This window comes from Castor canadensis, chromosome 10, assembly GCF_047511655.1.
Source record: "Castor canadensis chromosome 10, mCasCan1.hap1v2, whole genome shotgun sequence".
NCBI classification, from domain to species: domain Eukaryota; kingdom Metazoa; phylum Chordata; class Mammalia; order Rodentia; family Castoridae; genus Castor; species Castor canadensis.
The window spans coordinates 10,084,211-10,107,685 of NC_133395.1; the positions used below are offsets into that span (position 1 = coordinate 10,084,211).

Sequence of the window (23,475 nt, forward strand, 5' to 3'; positions counted from 1 at the left end):
TTCTGGAATTTCTATCTTCAAGGGGCTCAGGTGAGAAGGGACCTTCTATATGACAAATAAAAATAGGAAAACTGATGCCCTGGGCTAGACATTTCAGATTGTTTTTAAAGAACTGTATTGGGAAACTGATAACGTGACAAATTATCTCTAACTCCTTACATGCTCGGGGAGAGGAAACATGTCTGAGCTGCAAGGCACCTACCTGTCCTAAAGCTATGCACCTAAAGAGGTATTTTCTTGTCAAAACTTCAGAAACATGATTGAAATTAGCATCACCATTCTGCCAGGACACAAATGTGTCACCAGTTCTTTGGTAAACCACCATAAACAGTTACAGATGTACTCTTACCTTTGTACAATGATAGAAAGAAGATCTGAGCCACCCTACCTGTTCTCCAGTCACAAATGGTTGGCTTGGTCTTCTGGAGAAAGGTCAATTAATGACAGTTCAAACCTCACTGTTATCTTCTTTGGGGAAAACCCCATGTGAGTATAAATCTTTGAAGAGACAGAGGCACATTTACCATGGAGCTAAAAACAATTTATTTTCAGATTTATTTGCTAGTTAGGGTCTTTTCCATGACAGTACTTGCCTACAAGTAGATGGCATATATTTTAAAAAATAATACATTTTGACTGCACTTATTATTACTATTGTGTCTTTCTGTGGCTCTAGGAATATTCATATGACTCTTTGGGTCATGATAGTTTTAAGAGTTCAACACATAACATTGTATGTATTCTATAATGCTCAGCACACATTTGGAAAGTTGAGAAGAAACAAGCTTTGAAGGGTACAGAGCCACTGACAAAGATGTATAAAATTATAATTATGTCATATCTGGAACTTGTGATGTTTATGGTATCTGTTTGCTTTAAAATATTATAATTATTGTCAATTGACTTCATCCTAATTCAGTATTCACCCTAACTTTATACTTGTCATTTTAAATTCATTTTAAAATGGATTCCTAAAATGTAAGACCTACAACATTCAAATATACTAGTTTACCTTAGATAAAGATGTGTACCCAGATGTGTGCAATATGAAATTACATTAGAGAAGCAGGAAAAATTCAGACAATAACACAAATATTTTATAATTATATCCATGGCATCAAAACAGAAATGATGGAATAATGATGAATATTGTGCTTGATGGGAATGCCTTCCACAGAAATCAATGTATCAAGACTATAATAAATGCAGAATACATCATAAGAACTTAAATAACTACAAAGAGTAACAAACTTGTTTTTAAAAGTAGTTTCCATTATTTTAAAATAATGCAAGAAGAAAATTACACTTCAGTGAATCTATGTGTATTCATGTATTTGAAATACTAACAGTAAGAGAAATAATCTTTTAACATTCTCTTTTAGATTATATAGTCTTTTAAAACTACAAATATATGATTCACTCAGAATAAAGTCTGCTTTATATTCTGGTAAAGATGCCAAAGACTAATTCCAAAGATCACCAATTTCCTATTGCTGCTGAAGTAAACTACTCTGTGTCTAAAACAGCACAAATTTGTTACATGAAGTTGTATAGATTAGAAGCCTGAACTAGCCTTACTGGACTAACATCAGACCATCAGCAGGACTATGTTCTCTCTGGAGGCTCTAGGGGTGAATCTGTTTTCCTTGCTTTCTCAAGCTTCTAGATGTTGCCTGCACTCCTTGGCTTTTAGCTCTCTTGCTGTCTTCAATGTCAGCAACAGCAGGTTGAGGCCTTCTCATGTTGAGTCAGCTTCTGACTCATCTTTCTCCTTTAACATGCATAAGGACCTTTGTAATCATACTGGGCCACCCAAACATTTCAGTGTAATCTCCTGATTAGCAATCACAATTCCTCTTCGGCAATTGCTTTGTCCTATATTGCTGTCCTTTAACTACAAATCTAAAAATAAGATACATATTATCCTTCCTACACCAAGAAGGTGCTACATGCAATCAGAGATTCTCAGGGTCCATGGTAACCTGAGTGTGTTTGTAAACAGTAAAAACTGTCTGCTCAGAGTAGCTCTTCTTTGAGCTCTTACAGTCTTACATTCACCACTACAGCTTTGATCCAAGGGAGCCAACTTTAATTCCCCATTATCCTTCTGTTTAAGCACAGTTATTGGCTCAAAATTTATTATTTGGTACAAGTTAAACCAATCAGAGTTTTTACCTAAAAAAAAAATTTTTTTTTGAGATTCCAGGGAAGGGCATCTTACCTTGCCTGGTCAGGGCATAATAAAACTCGGAAGGATGGTAAATGCCATATCCCTTCTGAAAGAAATATCCTTGTGGCTTGCAAGATTACAATTAAATTGCTGGCAGAGGCAAAAGTGTATGTGCCAGGCACCACAGTGTATGTGATTGTATGTATGTATGTGTGAGTGCAGGATGGAAAGAACTAGAGAGACTGATGAGAAGTTCTTTAAATCTCTTTACTATTCATCCCAAAGTCATTTTTCCCTGGTTTCTTGGTTTAAAAGCACATAAATCATTTCCTTCTTTCTAGTTGTTTGAATTGGGACTCTGCCATTTTCATCCAAAAGACGCTTAACTAAAATTGATGCTGTGTAATTTTGTTATATGCTCAGCACTGTAATTAATGACAAAACAATTAAAAACATAATCAAGGAAGCTAGAGTTCCTCCAAGTCATAGAAATAAAAGAACAGCTCTTAATACATCCCAAACTGACCCTGCTGTGTCTTACCATGACTCTGGTCTATAGGAGACATCAATCATGGTCTCTTGAATACTTTCCAAGTTTATTTTACATTAACCAAAAAACAGCAAATATTCTCATTGAACATCACTTCTCTTAGTATAGCATTAGAAACCAAGTTTGGGAATTCAACCAGGAGCTATAAGGAACATGTGCAGAGAGAAATAAAATAACAGCTGCCCAAATTATTTCACTAAAGTATCAGGGAGATCCTTTTGTTAGTTTATATTGCCAGTGTAATTAATCAAATTGAATGAATGAATAGCTAAATAGATACATGATGAACAAATAACTGTTAACCCAGCAGATAGGCCCTTAATCATCCACTATCAGTGACCAACTGGTAGTGACTGACATGTCAGTCAGTCTTCACCACTGCTTCCTAAGCTTATGTGCTATACCACACTGCTTGAAGTTTTCTCTGATACTTTAGCTCTCTCCCACACATTTCCAAGATTCATATAGATAAAACAAAGTTAAAACAATAATAATATGGTTCTCTGAGTTTAATTAGAAATAAATTTACACTGGCTAATTCTGCAGCTATATAGGAATCACAAATCACTAATCCTGTTTCGTTTTAAATTTTTATATTTCTTAATAAAAGATCTTATTTTTATTTAATGAGATGGGTCTTCTTAAAACAATTCCAAGAGAAACTGGATTGGCATAAAATTAAGCTCCTTTCCCTTCTTGTTCCTATATTCTTGTTATCTCTAGAATGTCAGGTTATACTCTAATCAACCTTTAATAATCCAAATGGAGACTCCTCTCATAAGTAGACACTAAAACCTAATGCAGTATAGAATAAGTGACCTTTTCTGAGAACAAAAAAGAAATGGATATTTTCCTCTGCTTAAATTTGGCTTGTGTTTCCAATTATGCTAATAAAAAATAGTAGTGACAAATTTTCCTGACATGGGACTTACTCTATTTTTTGCATCCTAAATTTGAATATTGTGAATATATTTTAAAAGCAGAATCAAACTACATATAAGACTAGACATCATGAGATATTTCCATGCTTGATTCTTACTTGAATACTAACTCATCTTCTAAACTATATAGTATGTAATTAAGTTTATATAATTCAAAAAATGTTCCTTAATAATCTTCTGTGACATTTAAGTTTCTGGGTTTATGCTGTGATTTCTAAATCATTGTCAGCTTTGGTTAGTGTGACATTAGTGAGCCCTTTTAGAATCAGGACAAAGAAGCTAGCCTTCTTCATGAAGAGAGAGCTCTTCATGTCTGGGGGTTTGTACCAGTAGGAGGGAGAGGATGTAGAATGGTGAATGCTTTGGAAATATTATGTGCATGTATGAAAATGGAAAAATGAGACATGGTGAAGCTATTTCAGGAAATGGGGGAAGGAAGGATAGAGGAGAATGATGGAGGGGGTGAATTCAACTATTATATATTTTAAGAACTTTTGTAAATGTCACAAAGTACTGCCAGTACAATAAAAATAAGCATATAAATAAGTAAATAAGGAGAAGGAAATTTGGACAAAGGGAAGGGCAAGGTGACAACTGGGTGAAGGTAGAGGTAGATGTCAAAGTAATGTTCCCACTAGCCAAGAAGTTAGAAAAAGCAAGAAAGGCTTCTCCTCAGACCCTGTGGAGAAATCAAGGTCATTTTCAAACCGTAGTTTCACACTTACCATCTCCCCATGACTGTTGAATAAGTTTCTATTGTTTTAAGCCACCAAGTTTATGGTCACATATTTCAGCAGTTTTAGAAATATCATATTAGGGTGAAGTGTGTTGGGGTAGACATCAGCTACAGCTCAGGGGGAAAGTGCACTTTGGAGATAGGCTTCTCCCAGAGAAGATGAGCATGAACAGGTTTGTGGAAGGGCATCTGAGGACAGACATGGCTTCCTCAAGGACATATCCTAGCACTGGTCCTTTGGAGCATGCACAGTGATTTTGCTGCTTCCCTTAAATAGGCTAATTGCTGCCCTGAGCACACACAATATTTCTCAACAGTGTCTCATTGTATAGTTTCTATAAAAGCCCAACCAAAATATGGTTATGAAGCAGCCAATCCTCAGCAAAACAGCCAATCAAATGGACATTCTGGGCAGTGAAAAGACCCTAGGGAGATAATTCCAATCATTTGGACACTTATTTGATTAAATCACGGAAAATGTGCTCAAATTGGGCTTACTCAGAGCCATCCAGAAAAATCTTAGTTTCATTAACAAGGCAAAAAATAAAACCCAAATGTATTTCTGAAATAACACCTTTTCTGGATTCTTTGATAATGTATCAACCCAGCCCAATTATCTCCTATATGGTACAAAATAACCCATTGTCCTGCATGATGGTCTCTCTCTCTCTCTCTGCCCTTCCATCCCCCCTTCCTCCCCATCTTACTTTCCCCTGACTCACTTCTTTCCTACCTATTCAACAGAGCAATGGGAAAAGGCCCCATATGACAGTAAGTTTTGTGCAACTTTGAAGCACTCCCTTAAGGCCTGTTTGTTCAATGGGAAGTAGGGCAAAAACGACAGCATCCATCTTCTTACAGCAGGACTGTGCCCACTGCAAAACTCTGCAGAGCAGTGATTCTTAATGGGACTGTACAGAAGAATAACCTTGGAGCTTTTAAAATCCCTGATGCCCAGGCCACACAGCAAGAACTATTAAATCAGGTAAGAACTTGGCATGAGTATTTTAAAAACACTTCTGCAAAATATAAGTGTCCTCATCTCCTCTATGAATTCTGTAAGAAAAGAGCTCACCTGACCTAGATCTTCCAGAAGACTTCTATTACTTGAATCTGGAATTTGTATAAACTATTTTTTCCATTTCTTCTGATCATCTTTACTTATTTTTTCCTTTGGTCCCTTCCAATACTCAAATTTGGTCAAATATGACCTCTGCAGAGAGTTCCACTGACCACCATACCTAGGGCAGCCCCAAACTCCACCTTAATCACTCTGTCATATTATCTTGATTTCCTTCAATTATTTGCTTTTTGGTTTAATGTTTTCCCAAACCCTCTAGACTTCAATTGCTTTATTATTGTATCTTCAGTACCTAGAATGGCTCTGGGCACACAGTAGGATCCTAATAAATATATGTTGAGAGGATGGATGAAGGAATGAATGAATGATGATCTCATTTTCTGTGTTAAATTCTATATCCTTGATGTCATTGACATGTCATCTACTTGAACCCTTGTAACCCTTATGATTGAATACATTAAAGTTTATAAGGAAATTTCATATATATTATCTCAATTGCCATTCACAACAATATCTTATAGGAAACAGCAGTTATTATAATATCATTTTATAGATAACAAAATTGAAGGCCAAAAAAAGTTAAAAAAAAAATTCTCCAGGGTCACACAAACACTACGCAGTGAACCTACTTTGTGAGTATGTTATAGTGCCTTGTGGCCACCTCTGCATTCCTGTCCCATCTGAGGCACATGCCCTCACAGTTGGAAACAGGCTGATTAGATAAGACAACAATTGCTGAAGTAAGGCACAGTAATGGGAGCATGATCAAGTCTCTCTATCTAAACAGGAACTGAAGCCCATCGACAGTGTTTCCAGGGACCATACAAGTAACTAGCTGGAGTAGCTGACACTTGTGAATAGGGTAGCACACACTCGTTCTGTCCCACCCTGGTGCAGACTTCTAACTCCTCCAAGGTCTTATTTAAAATATTACTTGAAGATTGCAATCCCTTTGTATTTCTCTCTTTTTGAAGTAGAATTATCCAGAAGAATTTGTCTAGACTCAAGCATGAATTATGCCACTTGGGTGTTGCTACTGCCTCTTCTATAATTACAATAAACTACACCCCAGAGCATAACTTCTGCAATTCTGCCTCTTCATCACTATAATTCAACAGTAACATTAACCATATCCAGCCTTCCAGCAGAACAATCAAATGGAGCATTGTAAGCAACCTCTCCAAGCACCATATATTCTATATTGTCTACTGCAAAATATAGGTCATTGGGAAGAAAACCTGGTAAGGCAGTTAACATTCTTGTAAAGGACTTTTTACATGACCTCAAAATATTTGCTGTTTCATTCCTGGGACTATCCAAGTCTTAAATGCCTCACAATTGTACTATGCCAGACCATTTGGTATTACTTACAGCCCCCACATGGCATGAATATTTTGAAAAGCAAAGAGGCTAAAATTATTTAGAAACTGCAACAGGAAGCCAAAAAATGCTACCTTTCCCCTTTATCCAAATGAAAGGCATCTAATGAGAAATAAATATTTATGCAGAAGCAAATTTCATCCCTCCTAATTGACATATTTCAAATGAAAGTTTGCCATACTGAAGAATATATTACTCTGTGCTCAAAACAGACACCTGGTAGAAAGCAGAGACTGGAAGCATGAGTGTGTGAGTCACATGGTTCTCATGAGGAAGAGTCAGCTCTGGGTCCTCCTAATTAGACTTCAAGTCTCCTGTGAAAGCAGTCAAAAGTGATAGGCTAGGAGTCCAAGAGAGAAAATATACTGTCAATAAGTCCAAATGAAACAGAGCACAGAGTCAAGCTCACTTACTAGAGAGAGATGAAAGGAAATTGAAGCAAACTTATGGTGCTAATTTCAAAGTCACAGATGCAAGTTTTTCTATTACTTTAACCTGTGACTTTCTGGATTCCCCATCCGGCTAGTGACAGAACCCAGATTAAGTCAGGGTCTGCTCACCCTCATACCAATGACCAATTTGTCATTTAAGTGTTAATAATACATATCCATGTTCAATATCTTCCTAATACTACTTTCTAAATAACAATGTGATTGGTAAAAACAGTTGTCATTTTATTGATTTGCTGATATGGATGACTGAACGAAACAATTTTGGATTTGTGCTGCTTTCTCACTTTCTGTCGGTAAATAGGTAAACATGATTTGACATGCAGAAGGAGGAAGAAAGACGTATGAGAGGATGCTACAGTATGTGTCTAGTTTATGGAAAGACTTAGACTTTGGTAACTTTAGTTAGTTATATTTGGCATTTCAGCAATAACACAATAGTATTAAGCAAAGATAACCTGGTGCTTCTATGACATCATTTAAATCTGAAATTATAATGGGTGTCCTTACTAACAATCTCATAAGAAAATTAGAAAGAGAAAACTCTGCAAAGAGCTTGTTTTTCCTGACTCAACTCTATTACAACACTGGGAGGGCAGTAGTTGGCAAGAGACAAATTGGTTCCTGGACTGTCACCTGCCACATTCATATTCTTTACTTGTTATCATATGTGAGTTTGCTTCCTGATCTCTACACAAATTAAACCCTTAGTCAACATTTTTGCCCATGTTCTTCCCTCTACCTAGAATATCCTATTTCTAAATCATTACCTTCCTAATGTTACCCAACCCTATAGATTCGATTCTAGCTTCACTCAGTTCATAAAGCCACATTTGCACCCAAATAGAACAAATACAATATTCTTTTTCTAACTTTCAAAACACTCAATTTTTTCCCAGCGCATTGTCACATTTATCACAAATGCTTAGCACAGGGGTAAGCAAAATTTTTCTGTAAGGGCTTTATAGTAAATATTTAAGGTTTTGTGGCTTATACACTCTCTCTGTGGCAACTACTCAACTTTGTTAAATCACTTCAAGAAAGCAGCCATAGGTAAACATGTGAGTGTGGCTGTGCTCCAATAAAACTTTATTTATAAAAAACAGAAGGTTGCCCTACTAGCCCTGGTTCCCTGACTCCTGGCTCAGCACAGAAACAAATGGTGGGGTGCTCAATAAATTTTAGATTACCTAGATTTGATGAGCAACATAATTTATGAAAATATGATGCATATTTCTTATGTATATTGTGAGCACACAGTGTATTGGATTTCTGCATTGATTTTGCCTTTATACCACAATAGTTGGGCTATTAATTTTTAATAACATCTTGTGTGTCAAAAAGGGAGAATCATAAGGTTCTGATCAGCTATATGACCTAAAACTTAAACAAAGTGATGGCACTCTGCTCACTGATTTTTTTTCAATTAAAAATAATATCTGTTATGGTTACTGATGCCATGGTGATGATGATTGATAAGCAGAGGAGATTTGTTACCCACTAAAATATATGGTTCACCTATTTATATTGAATAAAATCAGGTAAATAGCTTCTAGAGATCCACACTACTTTCTTCACTAAGATATTAGTGTTTTAATACAAATAAATACATAATTGTAGTAACAAAATTGTCATAGTTGTCATGCATTTCATTTTAAGCTTGCTTAAAGAAATTGTGATTGAATTCCTGTCCAATTTTCTATTTTATTTTCAAATAGATTTTGACACTGTTTGTTGCAGTCTTTACAAGGAAGTTTTCTTAGCCAAAGAATTTAACTGGTTTTCAATTTACCACATAAAATGATGCAGAATGTAATAAAAAATGTCTGTTTATTTGGATCAATTCCTATCTTTGATACAAAATATTCTGTTGCCATAGATAAAACATTTATGCAAGGTTACTGACTGGATCACATACAAAAATACTCCCTCTGACTTACTTGATAGTGACACAATTTTATGGACAAAGACTAGAAAAATCTCAAGTAATTAAAAGTATCATGTTTGTTATATGTTCATTGAATTCTTTTACATCACCTTTAAAATACACAAAATTATTAAATTTCATTTCTGAATTTATTCTTTTATTCTGTTCTATTGAATATACAACTATCAAGTCGAAACGCAAGATAAAGCAATAAAGTAAGTCACATAAGTAATTATGCATTGGAAAGGGGAACCCTTGAAAAATCACTCGGTCTCCTACTAAACATGACTCTTTTCTATTTTATTTAGTAATTCCTGTAAATGTATGCAAATTATGCCTTTGGTAATTTTAGTAAATGATGCTTTATCATACCATTGAGAGATTTAATGCTGGATTTAATCAAAATCTTCAAATAGATCACCAGTTCTGGGCATCTAAGTGTTTGGCCCTCTTTGTGGGAAGACACGATATCCCAACAGAGAAGTATAGATACATCATGAAGACTCAGAGGAAGGATACTAAAGGAGCCCCCCCTTTAGTTCTCCTCAGAACCCAATCTTTTTGCTTCAGGTTTTGTGAAATTTAGGATGTACATACAGTTTAAGACATACTAATGAGTTTTTCTGAGTACATAAAAAGTAATAAACAGGCCCTTCTCTTCCTAGATACCATATTATATGGATCACTACATGATAACAGAGCATATAAAAGCCAAAGTAGTGATTACTGCAAGTTCAAAACATGTTCAAAGATGCATGGACCCTCCCTAGTGATCCAAAACTGAATTCTTATCATGTAATGTCTGTAACAATGTCCAGACTTTGACTTCTGACCATGATTCATCAATTCATTTATATTTCTTGACATTTGGTGTACACCAAAAGCACCAAGTATAGAACCATTCTTCCTGGATAAGGAGTATACAAGTTAATTTAGCAGGGCCATTTCTTCCTCTTCTTTGGCTAAGGTCTATAAAAACTAGGTTTGAAATGCCACAATTTAGTGTGTGACTATTCCAGAGGCTTTGGCTCTCACAGACATAGCACATCAACAAGGACACTTAAATAGAGGAAGACTGAATCAAACTTCCTTTCTCCAAGTGCTGCTGGAAGAACACACTAGGGTTCCCTATCACTTGACCACTCGGTGCACTTCCTACTGCAGCAAATTTACAATAAGACAGTTAATTAGGCCACAGAGGATTTTAAAAATATAATCAAAATCACAACATGTGGTATGGTGCTTAATTGAAAATGTTTGGAGGACTTCCAATATTATAATTTTCTCTCATTCAAAATAAATAACATCTCTGTAAACATGAATAAGAAAAGTAAAGACTCAGTAGTTCAAAACCACACAATTAAAAAACAACAACAACTATGCATCATGGAAACTGTCCTGATAAATAAGCCAAGAAAATCTGAAGATGTGCTTTGCAATAAAAGGCAGAGATAAATTATGACTTCAATTGAAAAATATACAGATGGTGGGAATTTGGCCTGCTATTATTCTTTGAAAGTATGTTCCTAGGTAAGAAAATTGAAAAAGATCACTTAATTCATTAATTAAAGCATACTAATTAATAAAAATGGTTTCCATTTTCAAAAACTTACAATAATCAATAACTAGCTTTAACTGATCATTTTTCCTTCATTCCATACCTTCTCATATAGGGATGTATGGTTATGTGTGATTGAGAATCTGAAACATATGCCATAGTTGTAACAACAAGTCTGATGAAAGAAAGCCAAAGGGCACAGAGGACAGGCAAAAGCACACAAAACTGAGATACTAAGCAAAAAGATGACCAAGACACAAGGACGATGATCAAAGAAGGCAGCTACTGGAAACCCAACTTTATGAATAGGAATGCCTATAGACAAAAACTTATTTTGATGATTAGAGAAGTCAATGAAAAGAATTTGATAAATGGCAAAAAACTTAAAATACAAAGAGCAAAATACATCCAGAAGGGCTGATTGTCTAAATTGTCACTATTGGTGGGTGAAGAAAACCTTTCTTATGTTCCTGGTAGGAGGTGTTGGTGCAATTTTTCTAGGGGATAAGATTTAATCTATTTTTATTCATTTAGATGTATGCATTTCATGCCCAAGAATTAATGCTATGGATTTGTGAACAGTTCTGCTGCAAGACTGCAAATTATGGCATTGAATAAAGTAGGAAGCAATATAGATTTCTAAGATAAGAAGATAAGCTAAATTATTTTTGCTATAATCATATAATAGAAATTCTATGCAACTATAATGATTTTGCAGAATTATATTTCAACAGTGAAATATATTTCATATTATTTAGCAAATTAATATAATAAAAGAACCAATAAATTGTCTAAAACAACTCTGGAATCAGAAGCCCTGTGTTAAGAGTTTATATTAATATTTGCACCTCTGGAACTTACTATGTAAGAAAGAAAGCTGCTAAGGTTTTCAGTTAATTTTTCTGTAAAAAGAATAATTATATTTCTTCTTACTTCATTGTGTTTCAGGGAAATTAAAAAGAAAATGTATTTGATGTTCTTATCATTTTATGTGTTATAAGCCCACAAGAATGTTTTTATAAGAGCATGATTACTTCATTTGTAAAGAACACATGTGCTTATATATATTGTGGTTTAGATATTGATAACAAGAACACGTAGTTATAAACCTCAAGCATTTCCCTGCTTACCTTTTCAAGTGTATATGTGAAGTTTGTTTTGTTTGCTTGTCTGTTTGCTTTGTAGTAAATATATTCTCTAAATTTTGAACGTGAAAGAGAGTATCAGTTGGAGTTCTGATGCAATAATAAATACCCCAAATTTCAGTTACTCCAAACAGCAAAAGTTTATTTTTCATGCAGTTTACACATCATTGGGAGATCAGCAGAGTTTTCTGCTAACCATTCCCATTTCAAGACTCAACCAAAGGGATTGGTGCCTATCTCCAGCACCACAAATTCTCCAACAAGAGGGAGACAGGGAACAAAAACCCTTCCCTGCCTCCTGAAGCTTCCACTCAAAAGTGACATGCATCACTTTTGCTAGTAGTTTTGGTTACACTCAAATTCATGCACAGAGCCCCAGTCATAATGAAGCTGTATTATTATGTCAAGAAGAGCTTAAAAGTAATGAATATCCTATCACAAGCCACTGTTAGTTTTTAAGCAGAACATTCATATGAGAATTAAGGAAGGTGGTTCTGCATTCCAACTCCCAAGAGCAGAATTAGGATAAATATGTTTATATCTACATTGACTATGGAAGATACATCTATTCAAATCAAATGATGTCTGTAAGTAATAATGAAAAGTAATAAAAAATTGCAGGGCTAATAGAGAACTTAAGAAAACTTGTAAGTTATTCTCCTGCCCTCCAGACATAATATCCCACTAGTCGTCACCAGTAGAAGCAAGTAATCTAATTTAATTTCCAGTGGGGAAATGGTTTCACCTGGCCCCTAAGGAACATCCTACCAGGAGATTTTTTTTCCTCAGCTGGTGAGCCGATGAGGCTCTCAGGCTTGCAAACTGATGGGGCTTGTAATTGCTTTCTTCACTCATGTAACCACAGCTGCACTGTTCATTCAAAAATTACAGAACTAATCCTTTAAGTTTTCATATTGGATGTTTGCTTCAAAACATCCAGTGCCAACGAGTCTGCAGACGTAGCTCCACAGGAAAGCAAAGGTCTCTGGCCATTGGTCTGAGCACAAGATTCACTGTCATAAATCTTGGGTTTTCATTAGCAAAAAACAATTTTGTTATGGTTCCCTGAGAGATTGCTTCACCCATCAATATCTCCACTTCTCTGTTAAGGAGACTAGTGAAGCTTATTGTTTATTTGAAAGTACTTCTAGAGGCTCAATTGAATTTATTATTTTTAAGTCACAGTCATATTCATGGATTCAACATCTTTCCAATAAAATATATTTTAAATATACTCCATTGCTTTAAAACAGTAGCTAAATAGTGACTCTTGAGAAAGATGGGACACCAAAGTGTGTTTGATGATCAAGCCTAGTTAGAGTTTAATAAAGACTGATATGTATAAGTCCACAATAACTGTCTTGAACTCGTGTTATATATTAAAATTTTAGTTGGGTATGGTGGCACAACTGTAATATCAGCGACTTGCAAAGGCAGAGGTAGGAGGATCATGGCCTGAAGGAAGCCTGCACGAAAGTTAGCATGAAACCTTTCTGAAAAACAAACTAATATCAAAAGCACTTGGGTGTGGTACAAGTGGAAGAGTACTTGAAGAGTGTGAGTCCCTGAGTTCAATCCCTAGTATCACTAAAAAAAAAGAAAAACTTAGATAATTGAAAAGCCATTGGTACACGTATGCAGTAAGTCTGTCTTATTCACAGATTTAATACACCTAGTTTTGAACAAAATGGTCAATAATAATAATAATAAAACAAAACAACTTTCAAAACAAAACAAATTCCCATGTGTGCATGATACGGTTCAATGGATACAAAGAAACATCTATGTTACCCTCAGTTGTGCTTGAATCTTTGTGTAATTTGCTGAGTGTTTTCTTGACCTTACTTTTGTGAAAAAAGCAAATGGTGCCCCAAAAGCAACATAAAAGTAAATGTGTTTAATTGAAGTGATCAAGTGTAACTTTGAGATTTGTTGAAAGGCATCCAGTCTTTAGTGGAAGCTGTGCGGTGTTATGGGAAAAATGAGTCAAACACCTGCAGCACAGCACTGAATTCTATGTGGCTGAGAATGTGTGGTGTTTATGCAACGGTCTCCTTGGAGCTGTAGACCTGAAGATACCCAGGGTCTACTATATATTTAAGTGAGGTCTAATGTTTGCAAGATATTTTATGTGCTTTTCTCATTTTCCTGTTATATAATTTGTTATTTTAACCTGAAAATATGAAAGCATTTATAAATTTTGTTCCAGGTTTTTTGGTTTGAAATAATAACCACATGTCCGATTGACTTCTCCCAGTAACAAAATCATGTAAGATTTTAATAATTGCAGAATGCAAGTCCCTTCACCTAAACAGTGTTTTAGGATTTCCTATGTCCCTGTACTTTACCACTTAAGAAAATAAGAAAAATCATTATATCTTAATTTTTTTTATAAAGTAAAATATTTGGAAAAAGATTCTCAAGAACATAACTTATTTTGGTATTAGTTATTTCTTTCTTTCCCAAAGTTTTCAATTTAGAATGGATTTGTCCTTGTATTATAACATAGTTCTGAAAAGTTGAACTGATTTTTTTAGGTAAGAAGGTACACTAATTAGCTCCTATGTCCATTCTTTTTCACATGGACACAACAAAGGTCTTTGTACATGCAAAACAGTAACACCAATTTTTTGCTGTAGATTATTAGTGTGGGTAAATAACAGTAGTACTAAATTTTTAACTTTTGATACTTTAAAAGAATGACAGGCTTCCTAAGTACCCTATGACAATATATTAATGTAAATGTAACAGTGGTGTCTATACAGGTTATTAATAAAATTCAGGGATAGTCAGAAGTAGTTCTAAAATCAAAAAATACTTCAAAATCAAAATACTTCAACCCATATCATATTTTTAATACTACCTGATCCTATTTATGATCATTAAAGTATTACACTTGAGAAAATACCTATGGTACATAAAATCTTGGAAACTTTGTGGAGTTTTCTACACAAAGAAGACTACAAGTAATTGAAAAGAGCATAATAAGTAATTACAAGGATCTGGAAAAGCCAGAAGCACCATAATAATGGTAGGAATGTAAAGACAAGACTTTAAAGCCAGTCTTGCAATACCTCAAAAAAGTTGAACATGAAAATATCACATGGCTCAACAGTTCTACTCATAAATGTGCACTCAGAACAAATTAGAACATATGCTCATATGAAAACTTATCCATGAAAGCTCAAAGCAGCATTATTCACAATGACCAGAAAGAAGAAACCAACCAATTGTCCAAATGTCCGTCAGTTGAAAAATGGAGAAATAACTGTACTATACACATACTGTGGAATATTATTTAGCCATAAAAATGATGTGACACATGCCACCACATTGGTAAATCTTGAAAACATAATGCTGATTTAAAAAAACAGACACAATACTACACGTTTTATAATTCTACTTATGTGAAATATCCAGAATAGGTGGCTCCACAGACAGAATGTACATTAGTGAATTCTAGGAGTTGGAGACAAGAGAATAGGGAGTGACTGCTACAGGGTACAGGGCTTCTTCCTAGGATGATAAAAATTTTCTAGCTTAGTCCTGACTGTTGTATAATTCTCTGACTACATTTAAAACGTTGAGTTTTTAAACACCTGAGAAGGTGAAATTTTGTGCTGTGAGAATTTTATCTTATAAAAAGTACCATTTAAAACTAATTTCTGACCTACCGCTCAAGTAAAAGAAATCCTTCTCCTTTTCCTCATTCTTGAACAAAATTTGCAATAACTTCAATGGTTAGTTCCTCTGAAAGACATTTCATATTAACTTTGATATTCTTGTGTGAGAAATGAATTCCTATTTCTTTACTTGATAAATCAAAAAGAATGGCACCATTCTTCCTCTAAATAAATAATTCCTTCTCCTGAAGTTTGTACCAATTTGGTAGCAAGAGCAAACCCGAGGCTACATATCTTCTAAAAATGGCAGAACTGATCCATGGCTGTCTGATTATACTATGCTTTTTCAAAAACTGACAATCTCCCCAAAATAATGGTATTGGGTTTCACAAATGTCACTGGACAATTAGATAGTCTCACTCAAAATGCTGTAAGCAAACATCTAAAATGTGCTTTCTGTGTTTTTAATGTAACTTCGAGCTGAATAAACTGAACTGAACAGATCTCAAAGGTAAAGTAGACTGGCAGTGTGTGTGTGTGTGTGTGTGCATATGTGTGTGGTGTATGTATGTGAGAGAGAGAGAGAGAGAAACTGACTTTCTCCTGATACTTTGACTCATCAGAAATGGGCTTGTTATCAGTTCTGAAAAGAATAGTCTTCCCTCACTCAGAAATCACAACTATCTATTACATAAGGCACATGTGAACTGAATTCATTTTGAATGATACTTTTGGTAGCAGTGACAAGTCCCAGGAACCTCACTCACCCCTTCCAGAGCAGGGCAGATCAGCACTTCCCTGACACTTCTTGATGCTCTCCTCAGAGGATAGCGGGCAAGAGCGTGGGTGCTCACACTTCTTCCCATACCAGCCTGCTTTGCAATCACATCTTCCACAATTGCACTGCCCATGACCTTCACAAGAAGAAAAGGAAAAAATATGTACATGAGGATAATGAAGTCAGAATTAGTTTCAAGTTCCCATTCTAAAAGAGCATGTCAAAAATGAGTCAGAATCTTAATTAACAATATAAAACATGAAGGCAGAGGTACAAGAAATGATAAACAGAAACTCAAACAATATATGGCCACCAAGCCACCATTATGTAAGATTCTACAAGGAATTCTGCATACAGAAGATGAAAGCAAACAAAACCACAAGAGGATAGGAAATATTAAACCACAGGAGAAAAAAAGACAACTAATCAGAAAGTAGCATTGATTTGGCTGCACACACTCAAATACTTAACAAAAATAACTAGATGGTAGGAATCACCAGATACCTATCAATATTAACTCTGAATGTCAATGGACTCCCCCATTAAAAGACACCATTTGACAAACTGGATTAAAAAGGAAGATCCAAAAATCTGTTGCTTACAAAAGACCCATCTTATAAACACTGGTTAGGGTGAAAGGCTGGAAGAAGATTTACCAAGTTAATGTCCCCCCAAAAAGGGCAGGACTAGCAATATTTATATTAGACAAAGTAGACTTCAAACTTATATTGTCAAGCGAGACAAAGAAGGTCACTTCATACTAAGAAAAAGAGCATGTTACAATAGTTATCATCAAGAACACCACCAACAACAAATGTTGGTGAGGATGCGGGCAAAAAGGAACACTCATACACTGTTGGTGGGAATTTAAGCTACTACAACCACTTTGGAAACAATATGGAGACTTCTTTAAAAACTAAACATAGATTTGCCATATGATCCAGCAATACCACTCCTAGGGATACACCCAAAGGAATGGGAGTCAGGTTATCACAAAGACACCTGCACACCCATGTTTATTTCAGCACTATTCACAATAGCCAAAGTATGGAAACAGCCAAGATGCCCCTACCAATGAAAATGTGGTATTTGAAGAGAGATCCAAGATGGCAACTAGGGTGTAGAAGCAGACAGTGTGAGCTCCATGAGTCCAAAACCTTGCTGAGATGCTGGAGCCACACTGGGTGGAAATAAAACAGTAAGGAGAATTGAAGCTCCGACACCCTAAACCCTAGCCTGTGGAAAGCTTCTCCATGCCACGTTACACTGAGAAAACAGGAAGTCTGTCATGCTGCCAGATGCTGGCTCCAACCTGCTTGGGAGATATTTGGCAGACCAACAGGTAAGCACCAAAAGATACACAGTATTTCCCCAGCCACTCCTAGGAAAAACCAGCATAGCTCCTTAGGCAGACTGACCCACCCTGCAAAGAAAAAAAAACTGAACAAGAAACAAGGACCTGAAAACTAACACACAGCAGAGGGGCAGAGTTGCTGAAAGCACACCAGAGAAGGGGGGAGGACAAGGAGCTGATCTCCATGCAAACTTTCAGTAAACAAAGGCTAGAAAGACAGAAGGGCTTACAGAGGGAGGGTGATAAGCCGCTGCCTAAAATAGGACAGATAGCGGTCAACAAAACTCATCTCCTGAGCCAGTGAACAACATCCATAGTCAAACAACACTGAAAAATTGAAAAATAATCAGCAAACCATCACAACATGCTGATAGCAGGGGGCCAGCTGATGGGTCACTGACCTTGCTCCAGAGAAAGGGGGCAAGGCAAAGAAACAAGCCCCCAGTAATCAAGCACAGTGAAAATCCAACTCCAAAGCAAGACAGCTGGTGGGCTGAAGAGCTGATTCTGGAATCTGAGGACAACAAACAAACTTAAACTGCCACACCCCACTGAGGGAGGAGCTGACCAAGCAGCTGCCTCTGAAAGACAGAAGAAAAAAAACAACTATCCAACCACCTGGCAAGACTACAACAGACCTTCTGCTTAAATACTAACACCAGGATTGGATGGTGGAGGAGTAACACCAGAACTTGTAAGACTGAAATTCTGTTGTTCCTGAATGTAGAATTTTTGTTTGTTTGTTCTGTTTCTTGTTTGTTTGTACATCTCTCCACATTGATTTCTTTGGGTTTGGTTTTGTTTTGTTAGTTTTACTATTCTGAATTAACAAATACTAAATTACACTGAGACCAGGGACAGAAATAACACACACACACACAATTAGCTAAAACCCAACACAGCCACAAAACAAAATTAAATCAAGGGAAATAAAACAGGTGACTGAAACCACCAACTAGCCTATTAAGAACATAGTTGCACAGTACCAAGTGGAAGGATGGGAAGACAAAAAAGGGATGGAAACCATTCTCCCCCTCCAAAAAAAAAATAATTTAATATAGGATTCAGAGGGAAATGAAGAAAATGGATACCCAGTTCCAGACTCCAACAAAACAAAGATGAAAGACACCAAGGAACCCAACGATGCCCACAAGAACACTCTGAAAGAAGAAATCCTGCAAGTAATCAATGAGAAACTCATGGAGATGTTACTAGACATGGTTAACCAAAAGGTACAAGAGGCACTCCACAAATTTCAAGGCACCAAAAATAAAGAATATGAGAAGACACAGAAACAAATAAATGAACTCATAGGAGCCCCAAATAAACACCAACAAGAAACAGAGAATACCATAAACAGAGAGATAAATGAATTAAAGATGAAAATAGACAATATTAAGAGGAAGTGACCCATGACATGGAAAAACCTCAGAAAAAAAGAATGAAACAAAAACACAAAACACAATGGAAGGCCACTCCAGCAGACTAGAACAAGCAGAAGACAGAATCTCAGACCTCAACGGTAAAATGGAAATTAAAGGAAAAGCTGAAGAGCTATTAGTCAAATAACTCAAGACCTGTGAAAGGAATATACAAGAACTCACTGACTCCATCAAAACACCAAACCTGAGAATCGTGGGCACTGAAGAAAGAGAAGACAGCTCCTTGGATTAAGAGTCGGGCTTCATTGGGTGCGTTTAAGAAATAGAACGGGAGAGATGTAGGGAGCAGATTTTGAGAAGCCTATGAGAACTTGACAGCCCCCAGCAGCAGAAGGAAGTGAGCACACCTATGCCTAATAATCTGCAGGCTGGGATGGCACAGCCTCCAGCTGCAGAAGGGGACAAGGGCAAAATGCAGCACAGCTGCTTTTCCTAAGATGTTTAAGTCCAGAGAGTAGCAATCGCAGGTTCCTCCTGTTCCTGATAACTACAATGTCATGCCCCCCCCAAAATTGCTGTTCTACTTTCTTGTTTGCCACTCTATATAATAAAGTTGCTGGAGGTGGATGAGGTTGTTGTGTGTCTCCACCAGAGTGCCCAGCCCATGTGATCCCAGCTTTCTGCATGTTTGTCTTCTCTTTTGTCCTTCTTTAATCTCCTGTTGCTCCCAGTTAAGTTTCTAGGACAAGCTCACCCAGGCCATGAGAGAACAGGTCTAGTAGAGATGAACGAATGTGGGTTTCAATACATAAATGCATGGAAGCAATGCTAGGATTCTCTTTGTATAGCTGTCTTTATCTCAAACTAGCAAAAACTCTATGTCTTTCTTATTATCTCTTATGTTTTCTCTTCAACAAAATTGGAGAAGAAAAGGGCAGAACAAGTTCTCCCCAGAAGTAGGAGGAGAAAGTGACCAAAACAATGTATACACATGTGAGTAAATGTAAAACTGATAAAATATTAAAATGAAATAAAAGATAAAAGGGCAATACATGAAAAGGAAATAACAATTATCAACCTATATGCACCCAATGTTAGTGCACTCAACTTCATCAAACATACACTTAAGGACTCAAAAGCACATATAGAACCAAAAACAGTAGTAATGGGAGACTTTAATACCTCTCTTTCACCAATAGAGAGGTTATCCAGGCAAAAAAATCAACAAAGAAATACTAGAACTAAATGACACCATAAATCAAATGGACTTAACTGATGTCTACAGAATATTTCATCTGGCAACATCACAATAAACAATTCTTATCAGCAGCCCATAGAAATTTCTCCAAAATAGACCATATCTTAGCACACAAAGCAAGCCTCAACAAATATAAGAAAATTAAAATAAGTCCCTGCATTCTATCTGATTGCAACACAATAAAACTAGAACTCAACAACAAAAACAATAATAGAAAACATGCAAACAACTGGAAGCTGAACAACACATCATTCAATGATCAGTGGGTCATTGATGAAATAAAAGAGGAAATTAAAAAGTTCCTGGAAGTTAATGAAAATGAAAACACAACCTACCGGAACCTATGGGACACAGTAAAGGCAGTCCTAAGAGGAAGGTTTATAGCCATGAGTGCATACATTAAAAGAACAGAAAGATCTCAAATAAACAACCTAATGCTACATCTCAAACTCCTAGATAAACAAGAACAAGCAAAACCCAAAACAAGCAGAAGAAGAGAAATAATAAAAATAAGGGCCAAAATTAATGAAATAGAGACAAAAAAAAATACAAAGAATCAATGAAACAAAAAGCTGGTTCTTTGAAAAAATAAACAATATTGACAAACCCCTGGCAAGCCTGACTAAAATGAGGAGGGAAAAGAACCGATTAGTAAAATAAAAAATGAAAAAGGGGAGATAACAACAAACACCAAGGAAATCCAGGGACTCATCAGGGACTACTTTGAGAAACAATATTCTAATAAATTGGACAATCTTGAAGAATGAACATATTTCTGCATACTTATGACCATCCAAAACTGAACCAAGAGGATATTAACCACCTAAACAGATCCATAACATGCAATGAAATTGAAGCAGCAATAAACAGTCTCCCAAAAAGGAAAAGTCCAGGACCTGATGGATTCTCTGCTAAACTGTACAAGACATTTAAAGAACTAATACCAACACTCCTTAAACTTTTCCATGAAATAGAAAGGAAAGGAACATTTTTCTCAAATTTTTAAACAACTGATTTATAGAAAAGCAATAAGTACAAATAAGATGGTTTAGCAGGGCTATACACTTGAATCTATCAAATTCCATATTTGTATGATTATATTAGTCTGCTGGGACCTAAAAGGAGTCTGATGGATTTGGCAATTAATTCATGTGAAGAAGAGCCACAGGAAATAGAAAAAATAGAATAGATATTAAAAAAATAGAATTTTCAAGCAGAATTTTTTCTTTCTAATGAAATATTCAACTGATCTATGTTTTTGGAGGTCCCACAACCATAGAAAACTTGGGGACTAAAAATGACAAAAGCAATGAAATCTAGAATTCAGAAGAGGTTGAGCTTTATTCTTCTAGTTTACCTGAACTATAACTTACAAATAAAAACTGTACAAACTTAAAGTACATGACATAATGCTTTAGTATACATAAACAAATCGTGGACTGACTACCACAATCAATCTAATTAACATATTTTAATTTTGCACTGTTACTTTTGTGTGTCTGTACATGTGTGTGATAAGAATACTTAAATTGAGATCTACCCTACTCACAGACTTTAAGTATACAATACACTGTTACCAGATACAGTCACCATGCACTACACATTGCGTCTCCAGGACTCACTCATCTTATAACTTGGTAAGTTGGCATGCTTTGACCAGTGTCTCCCCATTCCCTTAAATCCTCAAACCCTAGTAACTGCCATTCTTCTGGAAGTCTAACTTTTAGATTACATACACCAAAAAGTGAAGCCACATAGCATTTACCTTTGTGTGTCAGGCTTATTTCACAAAGCCTAATGTCCTCCAAGCTCATCCATGATTTTTCTAATGACAGGATTTTCTTCTTGCAGAATACTATTCCAACCTATCCAGTTACCACATTTACTTTACCTGTTCATCAACAGACATTTAAGTTGTTTCTATATCTTGGCTATTTTGAAATATGTCTCATGGAACATGGGAATGCTAATATCTCTTTGAGGCAGTGATTTTATTTCTTTTAGGTATACACCCAGAAATCTCTAGATCATATTGTACTTTTATTTTTATTTTTAAATTTCAGGAACTTCGATAATATTTTCTATAATGCTTATACCAATTTATATTCCCATGAACAAAGAATAAGAATCCAACATTTGTCTTCTAACTTTTTGATAATGGTCATCCTAATAGGGATGATGTGTTATTGTATTGTGGTTTTGATTTGCATTTTCCTGTTGATCACTGATGTTAAACACTTTTTCACATACCTTTGGCCACTTGCATAATTTCTCCGGAAAAAAATGTCTGTTTGGATCTATTACTTTTTTTTAAGTTGGGTTACTTGATTTTTTGCTACCAATTTGCATGAGTTCCTTACATATTTTGGGTATTAATCCCTTATTGAATACACAGTTTGTAAATCTTCTCTCTCATTCCATACATTACCTTTTCATTTTCTGATGGTTTCTTTTGCTGTTACAGAAACTTGTTAGTTTGATGTAGTTCTCCTTATTTATTTTTCCTTTTATTGTCTGTGTTTCTGGAGTCACACCCAAAAAGTCACTGGCAAGACCAATGTCATAGAGCCTTTCTCCTATGCCTTCTCAAAGTGTCTTACAGCTTTGGGACGTAGGTTTTCAGTCCATTCCGAGTGACTTTTGACTATGATGGAAGATAAGGATCCAATTTTCTCCATATGTGGGTATTGGACTTTCCCATGACCATTTATTGAAGAGACTGTTCTTTTTTTATATTGCCTATTTTGGATGCTTTTGTTAAAGATTAGTTGGTACTCAATAAATGGGCTTACTTCTGGACTTTCTCTTCTGTTCCACTGGTTTAGTCTCTGTTTTTATGCTAGTACCATGCTGATTTATTACTGTAGTTTTGTAATATAATTTCAAGAACTTTGTGATTCCATACAAATTTTTTTCTGTGAAAAATACCATGGGAATTTTGATGGAGATTAAATCTGTAAACTGCATTAAGTTGAAAAGACCTATAGATATTGATTTTTCATCTCCAACAACATGGAAAATTTTCCCATTTACTTTTCCTTCAGTTTCTTTTACTAATGTTTCATAGTTTTCAGTGTATACTTCATTTCCATTTACTTTTTACCAAGCACTACACACATAGCCTAGAGACCTAATTGTAGTTC

At 35.6% G+C, this 23,475-nt stretch overlaps 1 protein-coding gene across 2 annotated transcripts in view; it reads right to left on the reverse strand.

The window, feature by feature from the left end:
• The window catches only part of Itgbl1 (integrin subunit beta like 1), a 229,925-nt gene that overhangs the window by 71,516 nt on the left and 134,934 nt on the right, over positions 1-23,475 (reverse strand). Inside the window, exon 7 of one of the 2 annotated variants that reach the window (XM_020175283.2) lies at positions 16,328-16,474. The exons of the other annotated variant lie outside the window; for it this stretch is intronic. Coding sequence (XP_020030872.1) covers positions 16,328-16,474 — 147 coding nt within the window. The remainder of the gene's footprint in view (positions 1-16,327; positions 16,475-23,475) is intronic. 2 annotated transcript variants of the gene reach the window in all.